Source organism: Malurus melanocephalus, unplaced genomic scaffold (assembly GCF_030028575.1).
Source record: "Malurus melanocephalus ecotype Western Australia unplaced genomic scaffold, MMel_1.1 scaffold_397, whole genome shotgun sequence".
Taxonomy (NCBI): Eukaryota; Metazoa; Chordata; class Aves; order Passeriformes; family Maluridae; genus Malurus; species Malurus melanocephalus.
The window spans coordinates 38,606-54,481 of NW_026623629.1; the positions used below are offsets into that span (position 1 = coordinate 38,606).

The 15,876-nt window shown below is 43.8% G+C and overlaps 1 protein-coding gene across 3 annotated transcripts in view; it reads left to right on the plus strand.

The window, feature by feature from the left end:
* The window catches only part of GRK5 (G protein-coupled receptor kinase 5), a 54,694-nt gene that overhangs the window by 13,800 nt on the left and 25,018 nt on the right, over nucleotides 1-15,876 (plus strand). For 2 of the 3 annotated variants that reach the window (XR_008966204.1, XM_057379249.1), the window contains exons 3-4: nucleotides 12,189-12,289; nucleotides 15,049-15,141. Coding sequence is in view for 2 of the 3 variants with exons in the window: in XM_057379249.1 (XP_057235232.1) it covers nucleotides 12,189-12,289; nucleotides 15,049-15,141 (194 nt within the window). In the remaining variant the exon portion in view is untranslated. Of the gene's footprint in view, nucleotides 1-12,188; nucleotides 12,290-15,044; nucleotides 15,142-15,876 lie in introns of those variants that run through there. The other variant, XM_057379250.1, reaches the window with a different exon arrangement.

The following is a 15,876-nucleotide window of genomic DNA, read 5'->3' on the forward strand; positions in this document are numbered from 1 at the left end:
GCAGCTCRCATAATCGATACATAATCCAGTCTCCAGAGAAATCAATGCATAATTCCTGTTGTTGTTGCAGAGACAGGGCGATCAATATCTCCGCTGATCGCTGTGTCTGAGTCCAGGAAAGGACCTTCTCAGTGGGCTCTCTGAAAAGGATCATCTTCCCCAAGTTCAGTTCTGGGAAAGTGTCTGAATGGCACAACGGCAGCCGTGTTGCTCAAATTAATGTTTTTTTAGTCAGAATTTATTTTGATAAACATTTGTCTGCCATCGAGGTTGGGCTACAATGTAGAGTGGTGGAGGAATCTGAAAAATCACAGCGTTGCCTTGATGAGGAGTCTCTTTGCTGTGGTCTCAGGCAAAAAAGGCTTTTTTCTCACGGTTTGCTCCARTCCTGTTTCCTCATCCTTTACCCACTGTTTATAATACAAATGTTAGTTAACTAAACACTTACTGAGGACTTCTGTCTCTTGCAGTGGTGCCAAACTGCAGGAGAGCCTCTGGAAACAACACGGAGCCTGCCCTGTCCCGAAGGTGCTGACCCAAAATAGGTCCTGGGTGGTCCTGTGTCCCATCCTTTAGACTCAGGGAGGGCTGCATTTGCTCAGATTGGTGGAAGCTCTGAGCTGGGGTCCTTAACTCCTCTCTTTTATGCTAATCAGTGCTACTGAAGTTCTGTTTTTCCTCCCGTTGTTTTGGAGAGGTTACGCTCCCAGCTCGCATGCCTCGTAACTGTTTGTCATTTGTGGTCAGGAAGAGCACTGGGATGCTTTGGTCATTGGGCAGAAGCCTCCTGTCTTCCCTGTGTTTGCTGGAATGGCTCTGACTTTGCCCTTTGGAAGGTGGAAACTGGTTTGCACTAATTGGTGTCACCCCCATGTAAATCTGACTGAGATTTCCTGCGAGGCAGGGCAGGCTCCCCCAGCTCCTCTGGGACAGCAGCAAAGATGCTGAAACCAAGAGCAGATCTGCACGGGATTATCTGGGAACAGGAAGGCTCTGCTTGCCCGTCCCTGGCTAATGAATATGCTAATTATAGCTTCCCCCTCTCAGTTTCAGGGGTCATCTTTTCCCTGRTCCCCTTTGTGTGCCCCTCATGACTTGTACTCAGCTCCTGTGGATKATGCAGTGGCCAGGGAAGTTAATTCTAGAAGGCTTTCAGGTCCATTCAGCTTTCCCAGAAACAGCCTCTTCTGCCTGAAAATTTTGCCCACATGGGAAAAAAGGAATCAGCCTTTTCCAGCTGTCTGGAACACTGACTTGCAAAACATCCAGAAATCTGCAGGAGATGGCTTTTGTGTGTTTGCACAGAATGACATTAAAATAGACCTCTGGTGAGTCCTGCCTCTTCCATTCCCAGCACTCAGCCTTGGAGGCATCTGGATTGGAGAGATGAGATGACTCTTTCTGCCCAYGGGCTGYGGGGAGCCCGGGGAGGCTCTGAGTRTCTCAGCTTTTAGATGATTAAAGTGTGATGAGGTGAATTCCATCCTAGCTCTAATGCAGAATGCATTAAATTACCTTGTGTGGCAAATCCACACAGACTTCTGTGCAAATTTCTCAACAGTTCAGGAGTCCTTTGAAGACCTGACCTCCACAGCTCTCCCATCCCCATACTTGCTGCARCTTTCCTGGGTGGTTCAGTTTCAGATTTCTGGGGGTCAGAATGTCTCCCTGAGCTCAGGATTTCTTGTGCTGAGTTCAGGAACAGGCAGCACTGTGCTACATCCCAAAGAAGAGAATCAAGAGGCACGTGGTGAGAATGGAAGTTGGTCATGCGTCGTTTCTCACCTGATTCCCTCGCAAGAGGAAATTAGGATTCTGGAAAAAACATCTGGAGACTTCAGCATCTGAGAAACCTCACAAGAATGGGCCAGGCAAAGTCAGATGAGATTCCTGAGGCTGACACCTTTGGCTGGCATGATGCAATTAGAAGAATCAGTAAACTAAAAGAGTGTGCTATTTTAATTTGGAACCAGGGAACACAGGACTACCATAGAAATGGTGTTAAATTTCACAGGAAATAAATATATTTCATTTCCTTAAATATCACTACATAAATGTAAAAAGTGTGATTTTTTTAAAAAGTCTTTTTTTTACAAATTGATTTAGAAATAATCAGTGTATTTCAGATGTGGTTGTATGACACTTCAAGCTATTCATGCTTAATATTTTTTTCCCCAGTAATGGGACAACACTTTAAAAACTCATTTAATCTGCTTGCCAAGCCTCAGCTTGTATGCTAATTTATTATTTTTGAACCAAGTCAGACTCTCACCTGAGTCAAAATTCAAGCATATAGCAAGTTTATTATCCTGGCAATGATGTTGTTTGTCCAACAAGCAAAATTGAGGAAGAGTGGAATATGCCACTGCAAACAGCATGTCATTGCCCACAATAAATGCCTTCCCTCCCAGTTCCTTGCAGATGGCTGTTGCCATATGACTGCTAATGGACTGTGATCCAGGTGATATGGGAATGCCCTGTTTCCAGTCCTAGCAGTGATTTTGTTTGCCTTCCTGGGTGTTTCCAGTCTTTCTGTGAGTGGGCCACTGGTTCCTGCCTGATGTTTGTTTAATTCGCTTCTCATTTCTTTTCAAGACTTCTTGGACTGTCTTTTGGATTTTCACTTCTTCATTCAAGTGTTTCCTTAGGATTTTGACCTGCTAATGGAAAATCAGTTCTGTAAAATTAATTCTGTAGAATTGTCCCTTCAAGTGATAGCAGAACAGCCACTGAGYTGAGCCCAGCATGGATCAGGCTTCAGCTTAAAGAGGGCAGGGTTACTCCTGTTTACAGCCTTGTGTCTCACAGGAGTGAATTCAAGCACGGATCTGTTTTCCTGCAAGAAAGCCATTCAGTAACAACCATGGGGTTGTAAATGAGTGTTKATACATTTAGGGATTTCTTTTTTTTWWTTTYTTTTTTTTTTAATGGAACAAATGACATTTGGTTYACCCAGAGGAAGCCAAGCTATGACTATTGCAACATGAGGTTGCCTGCTAATGTTTAGGCCATCCATCAGTGCAGGAGGATGTTAAAAGGTAGGAAGGTTCTGATAAAAGGCTGGACAATGGATGTTATCCAAACCTATTAAGCACATGTGACAAGAGAAAAAAAACTTCCTGAGAAGAGAAGCTTTCAGAATTGTCCTGTCATGTTTGCTGCTRGTAATAGTGGGAATACCAATTTGTTCTCCCAAAAAGCTTTATCAACATCTGGCTGCTCTATAGCCATGATGGGTTGYTGACAAAAGTGGTTCTGTGGCTCCAAAGGATTGTGAGCAGCCTCACCGTGGGGTGGATAGAAAATCCTGCTTGATATCCACCTTCTCTTCTCCTCTGTTCCTTAATTTGCCCTCCTCATCCTGCTGACAAGTTATTTCATCTGTTTTCATCCTTTAATCTGGGCGCAAAATGCTTTTAAGGCAGAAAAAGAAAGGCAACAAGTAAAACAAGACTTTCCTTTCCTCTGCTTTAAGGCAAGTTTATTTAGAAAAATTTCAGCTGGCTGCTTTGTGAGCTGGCTGGTTTATCCACCAATAAACCTATTGTCTGCAGAAAGGAGGAAAAATGTGGTTCTTTGGTGAAGAAACCTCTATGGGCAGGTTTCTAAAGAATTACTTTAAAAGTAYGGGTAGAGAAGGACTAGGGTTTGAAGATCGGGAAAAATATCCTGCCAAGCACTTCTTGGGAGGCCAAATTTCTCACTAATTGAAGTCAAAAGCATGTCTTCTGGGCTGACCAGYTTAGATTCTTAAAATAAGCTGTACCGAAAATCCCAGAGCTGGTTGGGATTGTGGTGAGTGTTTCTGTTTAATTGAAGAGTATAAAGCCTGCAGCTGATTCACTGGACTTGCAAAAGAAGATGATGAAGCAACTAAATTGTGTCTCATGGGACAATTTGTTATTTCAAAATGACTTTCTACGGGGCTTTGGCTGTTTAAGCTCTGGTCACCTACAGGAGCCAGGAAGAGTTTTCTCCTTCTTGACCTAGGCAGTCTTTCCTCTTCTTTTGTTGCTCCAAAACTCATGTTGTGGTTATGCCCCCAGATTTCTCTGAATCAAATAAGTCAACATTCCAAGGAAACCACACTTTGGACTGAAGAGCTTCACGTAGGAAACAAGTTGACTCACACCATTCGCATGGCAGTCGTTTGTTTGGCACCAGCAGCAGCAAAAATGTGGTTTCTAGAAAGGAACAGCTACAGAAATGTCTGCTGGGAAGAGGAAAAGCAAGGTACAGATAGCAGGGCCTGTTGCTGACTAACAGGAGAGCCAAAAAATAATTCATATACTCCCCAAGTGTTTGTCAGAAGGGAAACCTCAGAGGGTGCAGTTTTGCCAGGGAAGGGCACAGTTCTTGCCTRCAGCTTGTATCCCAGCACCAAAGAGGAAGGATGTTGGGAACCCAGGGAGGAAAAATGTCCTTTTTCTGCTGCTGGGCTCAATGAGGCACACGGGGTACCCCAAGGGGTCCAGGGCAAGCGAGGGGGCTGAAGTTACATCAGATCTACCCCACGGACTGAGGCGATAGCATGGCCTTTGTGTGGTTTTAGCACAGCCCCTCCAGGCAGGAACGTGCYCAGCTGCCTGCCGAGGGCTCTGCTGTCTCCAGTCACTGCCTTCTCCTCTGTGTCAACATGTGTTTTGATAGTGTAGTAGCAGATGAGGGAAAACAGATTTGTCATGACTCCAGATCAGCTAGCAGCTCCAAAACAAACGSCACAGCTGACAGGCACTGCTGATCTGCTCCACTCAGACACCAGCGAGTGATCCTGCCCTCGGCGCTGAGAACGCTCTTTGGTCTGGGAAAGGGATCAGGCTCAATGTTTTCTCTGCTCTTGACCCACTCTGTCATCCTGGATGAGATATTCCATATCTTTGGCCCCTGCTCCTGCTCCCAGGGCTGGTGGGGTTGGTTTGCTTTGGAAGCTGTGGCTCTCGTGATGTGTCTGCAGTACCTGGCACTCCGGGTCCCCATTCTTAGGTGTCACACACTGATGTAACAGATAAATTGCTGCTAATAACACAGCTCCCCGTCCACCCCACTGCCAGTTCCTACATCTGTCATCTCAAAGCAAATATCCTGGAATTATGAAGCTTTTTGCTTTGCTGGTTTACCTCGTACAGACCCAARTGACTGTGGCAGGGGGGAAAAGAAAAAAGTGAAAAGGAAAAGCAGGAGTTGATCAGTTAAAGTGTTGCAGCTGCTCCTGATGTAGAATTGGCTGTTTACTGCTCAGCTRGAACTGGACAGATAAGATCAGACACAGGGAAAGGCAAAAGAATGTTCCAACATTTTTGTGCATAACACCAAAAATCATCAGGAGTCTGCGTGTCCTGTGACAGCACTGGGATCCTTCCCCTCACCAGGAATGCCCAGCCTCGATTTCCCAAAATCATAATACAACCAAGACATTCCATTTCCTCCTCTGCTGCTCTCCTCTGAATTTMTTAATGGTACTCAGTGATCTTAAAGTCTTTCCCAGCTTAAAAGATTTTGGATTCTCCGTGTCAGCCCTTCCCTTCAGTCAGTCCCTGGCTCCACAGTCAGAACTTTCCCAGGCTGTAGCTTAGACTGCTGGATAAAGCCAGAATTTCCAAGTTTTTGTGTATGAGCTCTTCCCACYACTCACCATCTCACACAAAAAGCTCATTTTAGCATGTTTCTGTCATAGTTTTGAGGTCTCTACTAGTAGCAGATCTGTGTGGAGATTTTCAAACAGATTGTATGTGGAACATTGCTGTCAACATCTGAAAATACACACATCACCAAGACAAATGCTTGGAACCGGAGGCAGCTCAAGAAAAGCTACAGCTTGAACTTTTGTCCACYGACTGAAACGTTTTTAATTGTTTTAAGCTAGCTTGTTGTGGAATGTTTTCCTAACATGAAACATAACATATGTTGCACGGTATTTATTTTACGCAAGTGGCTTTTAAAATAACTCATCATGTTTCAGTATCGGCTGCATGCCTGAAACTTGCCAGGGRAGCAATTGTGTTTGTGACAGAGGTTTGCATGAGGTCTGTTCAATCTGAAGAGTGCAGCATCCTTCTGGTTCCTGCAGTTTTTGTGGTGATGAGCAGTTGTGCTTTAAGATACTCTGATGACTCACATCAACTGGCAGGAGCTGCTATGAAATGGAAGCCTGTACTTCTAGGTTTCTATTCTTTATTTGCTAATTGCCAGCTACAATTGGACTGATTTGAGGTATGTGAGTATCTCTAGCTTTCATTTATCTCAGTGAGACTTCTTTGATTTCAGTCACAGGTGATCAAACCTTCTGCAGAACTCGTCTCTTAACCTCCTGTTGGCTGTTCTGTGAAATATTCTGAGATTGCCACCTAGCTCATGAAGACTTAATCMTGCAATGAAGCTTTAATATTTTGAGGTTCTTGGATGAAAGTCACTGTGTAAGGGTGAAGAATTACCTCTGAACTAGGGGCTTGCTCTGTTTCTTGCAAAGTCAGCCTGGCCAAATTTAATGGTCTCCAAAATTCTGGTCTGAAGTTCAGGGTTCTGTGAGCGCTGTCATTTATTTTTTTAGGAGACAGTGATKATTGAGACAAGGCTTTGAAGCAGGACTGTTCATCTGCAAAGATTCTTACTCTTTTACTCAGAGCTGCAGGTTTCCTTTGGTGAGCTCTCAGCACACAACTCCCTTCCCCATCTGCTCTCAGGGCCATGCCATGGGCCTGTGTTTTGTAAAGCCCAGCATTTTACAAAATCATTGGTACAGAGGACTGGGAAAGGGCTCAAGAGCCTCTTGTGTTGAACAGAGATCAAATACACTTAGATGATCAACAGATGTCTGAGTGCCCTTGGAGGTCTCTCAGACCTCTGAGAACAGATTCCACCACATTCATAGGCCTGTTCYTCTTCTCCCCTGTGTGAAAAATTAGAATAAAAAGCCTTCATATCCAATYAAGTGGATTTCTTCACATCATTCCCCCAGTGTAGAGCAGAATATGCAGAATAATTGATCCCTGCCCTCTTTATTAAAAACATTTCTCTATTAAAAGACCTTTATCAAGTTTCATCCTTTCTTTTACAGACTAAACAGATCTAGTTCCTCAGTGCTTTCCTCTGGGCTTTTTCTCCTAAGCATGCTTCCCAATGTTGAGACACTTGGTGCTCTTGTCAGCTCTCTGTAGGTTCTCAGATGGTGCTGACCCCAGCTGGATTTGTGTCTTTAGCTGGAGTCTCAACACATCCCTCTCAGTCCACTTGGTCRTTTGGGCACTTTTCCCATGGGAACATCAGCGTTGCACTCAGTGAACCAGCTCTGCCCGTGCAGCTTTGTGCTGTGTGTGCATCTGCTCTGGGCTCTGAACAGCTCCCAGGAATTACCAGGGACACCTTCTCACCTCACCCCAGCTCCAGAAGGGTGAGCCCCAGCTGCTGGGCTGCCAGGAAAATGTTTTTGTTCCTTGAAAGTGCAGATCTGTGCCTGCTTTCCCTTCCACAGGCTGGGAGGCAGCACCTGTAGCACACCACGCTGAGACCGAGGTCATGAGCTGTGAACATTTGGAAGTTCTCTCATAAGAAAAAATAGAATAAATAACACCTTTTCATGAAAAAGTAAAAGAGAAGCTCTTCTGAAAGCCTCCCTTGGTACTGCCAGCAGCTTCAGCTTGTTTGATAAAGAATTTGATTTGCTGATAGAGCAACAAAAGGTCAGGTAAATCCCACAGATTCACAGGGAAACACCATCTGAGAGATGGTGATGTGAATCCCATGGAGATGAGTTTAGGTGAAGGTTTATTTGATGGCTGTCCTGTTCAGTGAACTCAGCAAATGCTGGGTCTTGGAGGTCTGAGTGAAACGGCCTCTAGCAAAACTTAGAGAGCTGTCAGAAAAGGACAGGCCACGTTTTAATCYGTAGTGATGCAACATGACATTCAAAATAACAGATAATGGGGAGTCCCACTGGAGCCTGGGAGCTTTCATCTGATCTAAATCAGATTTTGCTGCTTTTCAGTACTTTAGTGAGGTGCCAGGACATGGGCAGCACCAGACACTGCTGCTGGACAGAGCTCTGCTGCCATCCAGACTTTTTGTGGACATGAACACAACTAACCTTGAACAAACGTGAGACATTTCAGCTGTTTTCATGTCATTTATTGAAAGGAACTCTTGTCTTTTAGTTAAGGAAAAAAAATCTGAAGTGGAGACTTTTCTCAGAGTGTGGTAATGGCACTCAGAAGTAACTGAATATCTATTTCTTGTTTCTGAAATAACCACTAACACAATTCTTGGTTGTATTCTTTTCTTAAAAATTAAATGGGAGAGTATCATGAAAGTGAGATATTGCTTTGCCAGCAAAATATTTGTACAAAGGTTTTCAGTTTCCAGGCATGCAGGAGAAGATACAGGAGGCAGGAGATTTTGRTTAAAAYCTRGTAAAAGTAGKGTGGACTTTTGGACTGTTATTAAGRYCAATAAGGATAATGTGATGAGAGAAATTTTTGTTGTAGGATCAACTTWAGCACAACTTGTGCTGCCWTRAATCTGCTTCCAGTTCCATCAGCTTTACCCCAGTGTTAATCACTTGGTTTGACGGGCTTAATTTCTGATTTACATTTGCAAATGAGATCAACAATCACTTTCTTTGCCTTCAGAAAAACAGAATAACCATTAGGGGAAACACAGGACTATTCTTGTTATAACTCCCCAGYGTTTAGTTCTGAATGGAAGAAAATGTGACTGCTTTCTGCAGGTGTTTCTGAAGAGTGAGCAGAATATTCTTTGTCACAAGCTCAGATGTAATGGTCTTAATCACAATGTATGGCTCTCCTAGCTGCCACAGGACATTTAATAYGTTGGAAAAGGTGTCTCTGTTCCCTTGTAAAAGCCAAATTTGCTTTTACAGCCTTTGCCCATAATGCAGCAGGAGAATGGTGTTAATAACCATTTCATTGTGGCTGCAGAAATCTTCTGCACATCTCCAGGGAAAAAGCAACTTTTTCATCTGTGAATGGCCCAAGTGTTACCTTTGGAAGCCTTCCCTCTTGGGATCCAAATGCTTCCTTGCACACACAACCTGTGCTACCTAATTGTTCTCCAGGGGAGCAAAAGTGGGTTGGTGGGTTGGGTTTTGGTTTGTGATTGTTTCTGGCTTTGTTTGAACTCTTGAAGGCTGTAGGTGTGCACAGTATTCACACAGGGAAAGGGGCAGCCATGGCTATTTAATGGGAGCACTGGGAGCTGTGGAGCAACAAGGAAAACCTCGGGAAGGATCACACAAAGGGTCCCAAGAGCTGTGGGCAGAGTTGGAAAGGATTGGGGCTGTTTCTCCCAGGTGTGTGGTGCACTGAGCTCTGTGAAGGGCTCTATAACAACACAAAATGTTCTGCTGGGCCTACAGAACCTTGGGAAATGATCCTGTGAAAAAGAGCAAAAACAACCAATTCTGTTTTTTGTTAGAGAAAATGAAATATTCTAGGGAGGTGTTTGCCCTGCACTGTAAGGCTTTAGTCCACGCTGAGGATTTCAATGTATTTGTGTCTTTGCCTGCCTTGATTTGTTACCTTGGTCCCAGCTTGTGCAGAGAAAGTGAAGACTCAGAGGTCAGCAATGAGTGGTTTTGAAAAACCAAGTGGTGACTGTGTCTCCCTCGAGCTTGGAGAGTGGAATCACAGTCTGTCATTTTTCAATACTTCCCACACTGCCATACTTACTATTTCTTTTGCTCATTCTTCTCCCCTTTCACTACAAGAATTTYATTTCCTYTTTGTGARTAAAAGTTAGCTGATTCTTATAATTTTTTTTTAAATGTACTTTGATCTCAGACAAAGTTTGATGGGATTAGTCCTCCAATAATGTGTCACAAGCATAATCTTCAACAGTAACCTCAAGGCAGCTTGCCTTCCACTGGGAAATGGATTCCCAAAGGGAAGTGAAGTTGCCTGGCATGAGTAAGAATCAGGTCACTTGGTCTAAATGACTAATTATGCCTTTTAGTACTTAGCTTTTGGATTCCAGTTTTGACCTCTAAATGTAGAACAAGTTCCAGATGTAGTCAGCAGTAGCCTCACTTAGAGGCCCCGGTGTGGATTTTGCTGAAGGGCTGCTCTGTTCAGAAGAGACTCCTCGTCCACACAGATACCAAGGCTGTGAAGTTCAGTGGTGTTTCCCTGTAAATCAGAGAGATGATCATCTTGAACCAGGGTTTGGACCAGTGGATTCACACAGCTGTGTACCAGCTTTGGGCATGTGTGTGCAGATGTGTGYCCACACAAACGTGTATCCACAATTGTGAAGTAAAGGTATTCATTAATCTCATTTATAGCCACAATCAACTGAAATACTGCTAATCATTAGGCTTTTGTTCATATTTGAATATTGCTTTAAAAGCCTTTCTTTTAATGTGTTTCTTTGTCTTTTCCCCCAACAGTTTCAGTGCTGTAGGATTGGAAACAGGACTTTTTAGGTTTTTTCCTAGTTGTTTTATTGCTTCCCTCTTGCCTCCATTTACGCTCTTGAACTAAAACTGGAGCCTAGGTTTCTTCATGGGCATTTACAGTTAGGGATTCCTGAAAGTTTTCTGATTCACTGAGAGTTGTTCCATAATTCTTTGTTCCTGTCAACCTCAGTGGTCAATCAAATGAGAAAATCTGGCTTTGCCTCCATCTCTGTCTTTTAGATGATAATGTGAGGGGCTCATCTACCTCTCAAGAAACTGTGACACTCTTAATTATTAGCAACCTACTCTGTCTGTGATTAAAAGTGGGTGTTCCCTAGATATCTTTTACTGAGGAAATGTAGGAATATATTGAGGAAATGAGGACACRTTTCAGCGAGGTCAGAGGTATCCCCAGCACGTTCTGCAGATTGTCTGTCAAGGCTGAGCAGTGAGAGTGCGTTACACAGCGTGCACAGACAGTTCTGTAAACCATGTTCCTATTTAAAAACATYCAAGTGGAACAAACTTACTATTTCGTGTCACAACCAGGATCATATTCACRTTTCAGCAGTGGGAAGGAAAAGATGAAAGGCTTAATTCACCTATCACCATGCTGGGGATTTTCTCTGGCTCCACCTCTGCCCTTTCCTCTGTCCTCATTCCCAGTGCTTTTGAGCTCTGCCTGCAATGCATTTCCGTGCTTGCCAAGATATCTCTAACTAGGGGTGAGTTAATGAGAACATCTGGCCAGGAATGAGGGATGATGCTCTGTGACCCACCCACTCAGCACATCTGCTGGTCATGGGCACCGATGGGAGACCTTACTGAGCATTAAGGCTTCTGYAGGGAAAGAGGATTTTCTCATCTGTGGTTGGGTTGATTGAAAACACCCAAATCCAATTGGTTATATAAAGGGACTTTCATGTACATGGGGGAAATGCCTATAAATAGGTGCACACACACACAAATATACACTTTGTAATTTAATTACAGTATACAGCCAATGTGTAAGAATGTGGACTGCCTAAAAAAATCTCTTTTTAATAATTAGTCCCAAAAGTCCTAAACTGGTTAACCATCAAGGCATACTGCAAGAGACCTCTCTTTGGTAAGGGCTTTTTGAAGGGCTGAATATACATTCTCTCCAAAGGGASGAGAGGATGAAAAGAGTTTATGTGCTTGGAAAAGTTCCTTTTTGAAATTATTATTTTAAAGCTGCTGAATTATTTTTTTTTCTTTCTAAGGAAGAACTAATGTGTCCAGATACTTTTGTGAATATCTTTTTATATATAGGTAGATGTAGATATACATCAATGAGTACCAACGTTCTGCTCATTTTGGTTAAAAAAAAAAAAAGAAAAAAAGATGAATTTTTCAGAAAGCACAATGAATCACCCATGAARTGAAAATACTGGGCAAATTCTCTTTTGTTTAACAGAATGGCCTGTACACAGTTCAGGCCAGCACATTTTTCATGGGATGCAAGGGAGCAGTTCAAAGAACTGGCAAGGAGTAGGTCCTGCATATTCATGAGGCTGGGCAAGGAGGTGAARGTACAAGAGAAGGCAGAAAAGCTCTGTGAGGACAGAGTGGAATGTGCAGCGAGTTGCCACGGTATCCTATTTTACTGCTCTTTGACGTAAAGGCTCCTTTGCTTTTACACAACCGCTGGAACTGAATGGAAGCAGCTCGGGGCGTAAATAATGAATGTGCCTCTCACTCTTGAGAGAGGAGAATCTGCACCTTGCCAGGGAATTAACGTGCCCCTCTCATCTCTCCCCAGTCTCCAGCCTGTGTTCCCGAAGTCAGTCAAGAACTCATCCAACAGACGGAGGAGAAGCTGGAGAACAGCCCCTGCAAAGAGCTGTTCTCTCCCTGCACAAAGTAAGTATAACACRGCACCCCAAGAGCAGAGCTCACAGATTCACATCTCAGTGTGAACCTGAACAGGTATCCTTGGCTGCTGCTCACAGTCCGAGAGGCAGAGCTGACAAGCGGTGAAGTCATTCCATCTGAACRAAATATAATAAATATTTCCATGCCGTTATATACACTGCACACAGGCACTCACTGTTTCAGGTATTTGACAGAGTGTTCTAGCCAAGCAAACCAGCCGTGGATTTCATGCTGTGTGAAAAGAGCTACGATGATAATGTATCCAAAGAAAACATCTCTGTTTCAAAGTGAATAAAAATTAAGTGGCTATACAGCCCATTTAGACAGAGGAATGTGCAAACTTGCTCCGCATGGCTTTTCCAGAAAATCTTCACCGGGAGAACGGGGCTTTTTTAATGCTTTCTGTCTGTCTGTGGCGCTCCAAAGAACGTGCATTATTTCACCCTTTGTCTGGGAAAAGGCTTATCGGTTTCTGCAGCTTTGTGCCATTATGTGCTAAAGCTCCAGGTATGCAATCTGCCTCTGCAAACCCTGCCCCGAGCAGGCTGATCATAAACCAGTGAAATATGAAAGGGAGGAACAGCCGCGCGCGGGCCCGTGCGGTCGCTGGCTGCGCGCGGTTTGTTTTCCCCGGGTGATGTAATGGGGATTTGTAAAATTTGCTCCGCTGTCATTCATTGTTTTGACTCATCTCATTGACCTTTTCTGGTTTCAGTTATTCTCTGCGTTGGTAGGAGCTGTGGGTTATTTCTGGCCCTCTCRGAGAGCGCAGCCCTGGTGTGCTGTAGGGATGCTCCGAAACTCGTGGGTGCCAGTCCCAGCGACAAACCCCCCTGGTGCCTGTTTCCAGTCCTCAAATCGGCTTGAAAGCTGACAGTTCCCTCTAAAATGCACTTTGTTGTTGCCAAAGAGGGGAACTAAAAAGCAAACAACTGCTGAAAGGCAGCTATTGTTCTTTTAAAATTCGTGCAGCTTTTAATGAACTGAATGGAAYGGGGGAGCGTTGGACACCGCTCAATGCGAGCTCGTTCCTCCGTCCCAGCTGAAACACAGGAATGAGCCAGGTTTGGGACCTTGTTCATAAATATGCTGATCGTTTCACACGGACCAAAATGAGGTCAAAAGGAAGTTTTAAAAACTTGCTGTTGGTATTTACCAGTCCTGAATGATGTTACTTTTGGATGAGCTCTCAGTCAGACCAGAAAAGGGAGGCATACACACCAATATGAAGCCTGCTGTCCTGGAGGAGCAGGGATGGGATGAGTTTCATTCACATCCTCATAGATAAAAAATCAGTCTGCAAGAAAAATGCATGTAAAATTTAACTTCTGCTTTTACCTTTAGTGTTTTGACTGCCTGCMCCTGCTCTCTTCCAACTTCACCTAGAATTCTGATGTTGAATTTGGACACTTGTTTAAGGCAGATTAAGACTTACTTTTTATTTCATTTTATAATCTTTAATCCATTTGGGGAAAACATTATGATCTGTGTCCAGTCAAAGCTGATGAGGACAGCCACAATTTGACTTGTGAATACTGAACATGTGCAATTACCTTATCCAAACTGATGGCGCAAGAATTACAAAAAAAAAAAGATATTGTAAGAGCTGAGAAATTAAAAAAATACCAGCTCATGAAGAGGGAGGAGCTAAATTCAGGAAACACATAACTGATGGTGACTTGTTTGTTCAGTGAACTGCCCCAGGGTAAGACACAGACTGTCCATCCCCAAACCAGAATAGTCCTTCARAGAGGATTTCCCCCTCCCAGCAAAATCAGGAAATGTGTCTCTATGCCCTTAGACACAGGCACAAACATGTCTGTGTGCAGCCAGAAATGCTCATTTCTTCTGGGTGTTTTTGACCCAAACCCAGTTTCTGTGCTGCCAGTGCTGCCGGCAGAGGTGGATGCAGGAGCCCCAAAGGAAAGCAAGAACCAACACCAGCAGTTAAACATGACCACCCTCATTTTGGGCAGCTCCCAGCTCAGTCCATGTTTGCCTTACCCGTGGCCTTTCTGATGGGGTGCCTGATGCTCTCTGCCTGTTTGCTGCCTGTCACAAGCAACAGGTTTTCTTCTCACATTTGCAGACTGACCCTTTTATTCCTTTCTCCCTTCCATTGTGCAAAACACAGCATCCACTGCATGAGTCCCAAATTTCTTTCCTTGATCCAGAAGCAAATCCACACCCCTGTCCAGGCTTTTCTTTCTTCTGTTTTTCTCCAACAGCACATAGCCGTTAGGAAATCCTCTTTGACTTTAGTCATGTGTACTAATTCTTCTGTATATCAGGAATTGAAACTGATCTTTTTTATTAAAAATGCCTCTGGTGGTCCTTCTTGGACAGARATGGGCTTCAGCCAGAAAGTTTCTATCTGGATGTAAACATCTCCCAAAATTTAGGAGCTCAGTTCCTGAGGGTGTTTCAGTTTACTGACAGAAGCAAAGACATTCTCTGTCTGGTGGCTAACAACCTCTGTAAAAGYCCATTAAAGCCAGTGGGAGTTGCCCTGTTAATTTTCAGCATCACCAGTATTCAGCTTGTATGAGGCCTCCTGTTATAAAACACATCAAGCACATCACTTGGTTTCTAGATTGAAACAGTGAGTAAAGTAAAGTGCGAAATAAAGTAAAAGTAAAACAGTCCTACCATACGAGAAGTCTGGGGTTTTCTCCTCTTGTTTTGTGTCTCTTTTGCTCCAAGTTCAGGATTATAAAATGCTTATATATCTTTTTCATCTGAGATAGATCTGTCCTTGACCACCTCAGTGGGGAACCATTCCAAGAGTACCTAAACAGCATGTACTTCGACAGGTTTCTCCARTGGAAGTGGTTGGAAAGGTAAGTGTCAGGATTTTTTTTTTAAATAAAAATAAATAAAAAGGTTTATTTTTGTTGCCTGTGCAAAGTCTAGAATATGCTCAAAACGTGACAGTTGAGATAATATGTTTGCTTCTACAGCTGAAGTGTTTGCTCATTGAATGGTCTGAGGTACATTAAACATATTAGGTATGATTAATGTAAATTCAGCAACTTCAGCTGTCTTTCTGTTTGGTTATCCTCTGATTGTGGTGACTTTTTGTCTGGACCAGTTATCACTGTTAGTAAATCACTCTAAACAGAGACAAGTGTGGCGTGTAGGTCCTCTCACAGTATTCATTGGCTGGACATTCCTGAGCACATTTCATAACCAGGCAGCCCTAGTGGGTATTAATTTGCCAGGAAAGGGGTTTGTGCCTTGCCCTTGTCAGGGAGGGCTGTAGCAGACGGTCGCTGCAGGGTGACAGTGACCTTGAGCTGAGACAAGAGCCGTTCTCCACAAATGGAATTAATTACGGCGGATGCGCCGGGGCCAGATCCACGAGCCGTGTGTGTCAGCAGGACGCCTCCAGATCAAAGGAGCTGTGCCAGTTCCTCTCCCTGGAAAGCCACAAAGCTGCTGCTCAGGAGGGGTGGGCAGAAGGAAGAGCCATTTGATGCCAAGACATGCTCCACATGCCATCTTTACTGAGCCCAGCATTTACTCTTTCCATTTCAATTAAAAAAACATCAGATGATTCATCTCTAGCCAGGCTG